This window comes from Trichechus manatus, unplaced genomic scaffold (genome assembly GCF_000243295.1).
Source record: "Trichechus manatus latirostris isolate Lorelei unplaced genomic scaffold, TriManLat1.0 scaffold00027, whole genome shotgun sequence".
NCBI lineage: Eukaryota > Metazoa > Chordata > Mammalia > Sirenia > Trichechidae > Trichechus > Trichechus manatus.
In genome coordinates this window covers 14,668,193-14,670,355 of record NW_004443963.1, presented here as the reverse complement: position 1 = coordinate 14,670,355, position 2,163 = coordinate 14,668,193, and the positions used below count along the sequence as shown (strand labels likewise).

The following is a 2,163-nucleotide window of genomic DNA, read 5'->3' as shown; positions in this document are numbered from 1 at the left end:
CGTTGGTGTTCCCCAGCATCCCCTCTGGTCTGCCACAGGATGGGCCTCTCTGCCGCAGCCCCACTCTGGGGCCCCCCGGGGCTGCTCCTGGCCTTCGCCCTGCACCCGGTCCTCGCCCTGCGCCCGCACCGGGACTACTGCATTCTGGGCGCCGGGCCCGCCGGCCTGCAGATGGCCTACTTCCTGCAGCGCGCTGGGCGTGACTATGTGGTGTTGGAGCGCAGCTCGAGTCCCGGCAGCTTCTTCGCGCGCTACCCGCGCCACCGCAAGCTCATCAGCATCAACAAGAGGTTCACGGGCAAGGCCAATGCGGAGTTCAACCTCCGCCACGACTGGAACTCCCTGCTGAGCCACGACCCCAGGCTGCTCTTCAGACACTACTCCCGCGCCTACTTCCCTGATGCTGGTGACATGGTGCGCTACCTGGGCGACTTCGCAGCTAAGCTGGGGCTGCACATACTGTACAACACAACCATTGCCCACGTCAGATTGGACAAGGATGGGCAGGCCTGGAATGGCCACTACTTCATCCTGACTGACCAGAAGGGCCAGGCATACCGATGCAGGTAAGGAACCTGGCCCAGAGCTGACCTGCTGAAGCAGGGTCCCTTCCAGAAGGACCTTGGTTGGCCAGTAAGGTGTGGTAGCCATGGGAGAAAAGGGGACATTTCTGCCATTCCTGACTCCCCTGAAATTCAGTGGTAAGAGGCTCATCTCAACCATCATTTCCTAAAGTGTGTCCTAAAAAAAGGGTCTTGTGGTCTAATCCTCCAGGATTTGTCAGTCGTTAATATCTTCATATGTATGTTGGGTAAAGTATTCAGCACTGTCTAAGCTTATGGACCCACAAAACCCTTTCTGTAGAAGGAGCATCTCCTGGAACTTGTGTTCCTGAAATACTTTTTTGGGAAATGCTGGTCAGATGTCCACCAAGTACTAGACAAGCTCAGTGGGATTTCTCAGCTGAAGCAATGGTGAGAGGCCCAATGGGCAGTGCTACCAGCATTCAGTTTGGGCTTTCTTTGCCTTGGGAGACAGCTTAATATTGTGTAGACAACCCCACTTATTTACTATACTGCACTTGTTTATTCTTCACCAGGACCCTCTGGGGTGGGGTTTACTCATCCCCATTTTAAGATGAAGAACTGAGGCTCAGAGACATTGAGTAACTTCAGCTATATCACACAGCTAACGAGTGGTAGAGCTGTGATTTGAGCTCATATCTTTCCAACTCCAAAGCCTGTGTTCTTCCCACTGCACCACACACTGCCTCTCCCTTCCTGGCCTCTAGCCTAGTGCTTGGCTCCAGGCAAGGGCTCATTCAGAGTTCATCTTTTCACACCTTTCCCGGAGACCTTTTCCTTGTTACAGACGAGGGGAAGAAGGGCTATGCCAGTTGGGATTCTTGCATTTTGGGCAGCTATGTAGAGGAAGGACCAAAAAAACCAAATCAAACCTGTTGCCATGGAGTCGATTCCGACTCCTAGCGACCATATAGGACAGAGTAGAACTGCCCCCTGGAGTTTCCAAGGAGCGGCTTGTGGACTCGAACTGCCGACCTTTTGGTTAGCAGCTGATCTCTTAACCCACTCCATGGTCACGCCATTCCTCTGCAGGCCAGCAGAACCCAGCTCTCCAGCCTCTGCCCACCACTGGGTTCTAATCCCACCAGTGTAAAGAGCAGGACCTTGGAATCAGACTGATACGCGTGTTCAGATTCTGCTCTGATGTTCTTAGCAGCTTTGAGGTCTCAGGGCCTGTGTCTCCTCATCTATAAAACAGACCAAATAATACCAACTCCAGGTGGCTTTGAGGATTAAGTAAGATGAAGCATAGAAAACACTTAGTACAGGGCTTGCTACAAATAACTGCTCAGCAAATATCCAAATCTGCCAGGCAAGGCAGAAAGGGGAAAGAACCTCAAGTTTTGTTTTCATGACTGAGGGTGATACTTGCTCTGACTGCTATGTTCAAAATTAGATGAATTGTTTGATTTCTCATAGCGTCACCTTCTCCTTGGTCAGAGAGTAAAATAATTGCTTTATCTTGGTAGAATCACAGCACAGTGTTAAGGAAAATGTATCCAGTAGATGGTTAAGTGCTCAGCTGCTATCCAAAAGCTGGGCAGTTTGAACCCACCAGCAGCTCTTCCAGAGAAAAGAC

General features: G+C 51.4%; 1 protein-coding gene across 1 annotated transcript in view; it reads left to right on the top strand.

Moving 5' to 3' along the window:
• Positions 1-39: 39 nt before the first annotated feature.
• Positions 40-2,163, top strand: part of FOXRED2 (FAD dependent oxidoreductase domain containing 2) — a 17,853-nt gene continuing 15,729 nt past the window's right edge. Inside the window, exon 1 of the mRNA XM_004374025.1 lies at positions 40-566. Coding sequence (XP_004374082.1) covers positions 40-566 — 527 coding nt within the window. The remainder of the gene's footprint in view (positions 567-2,163) is intronic.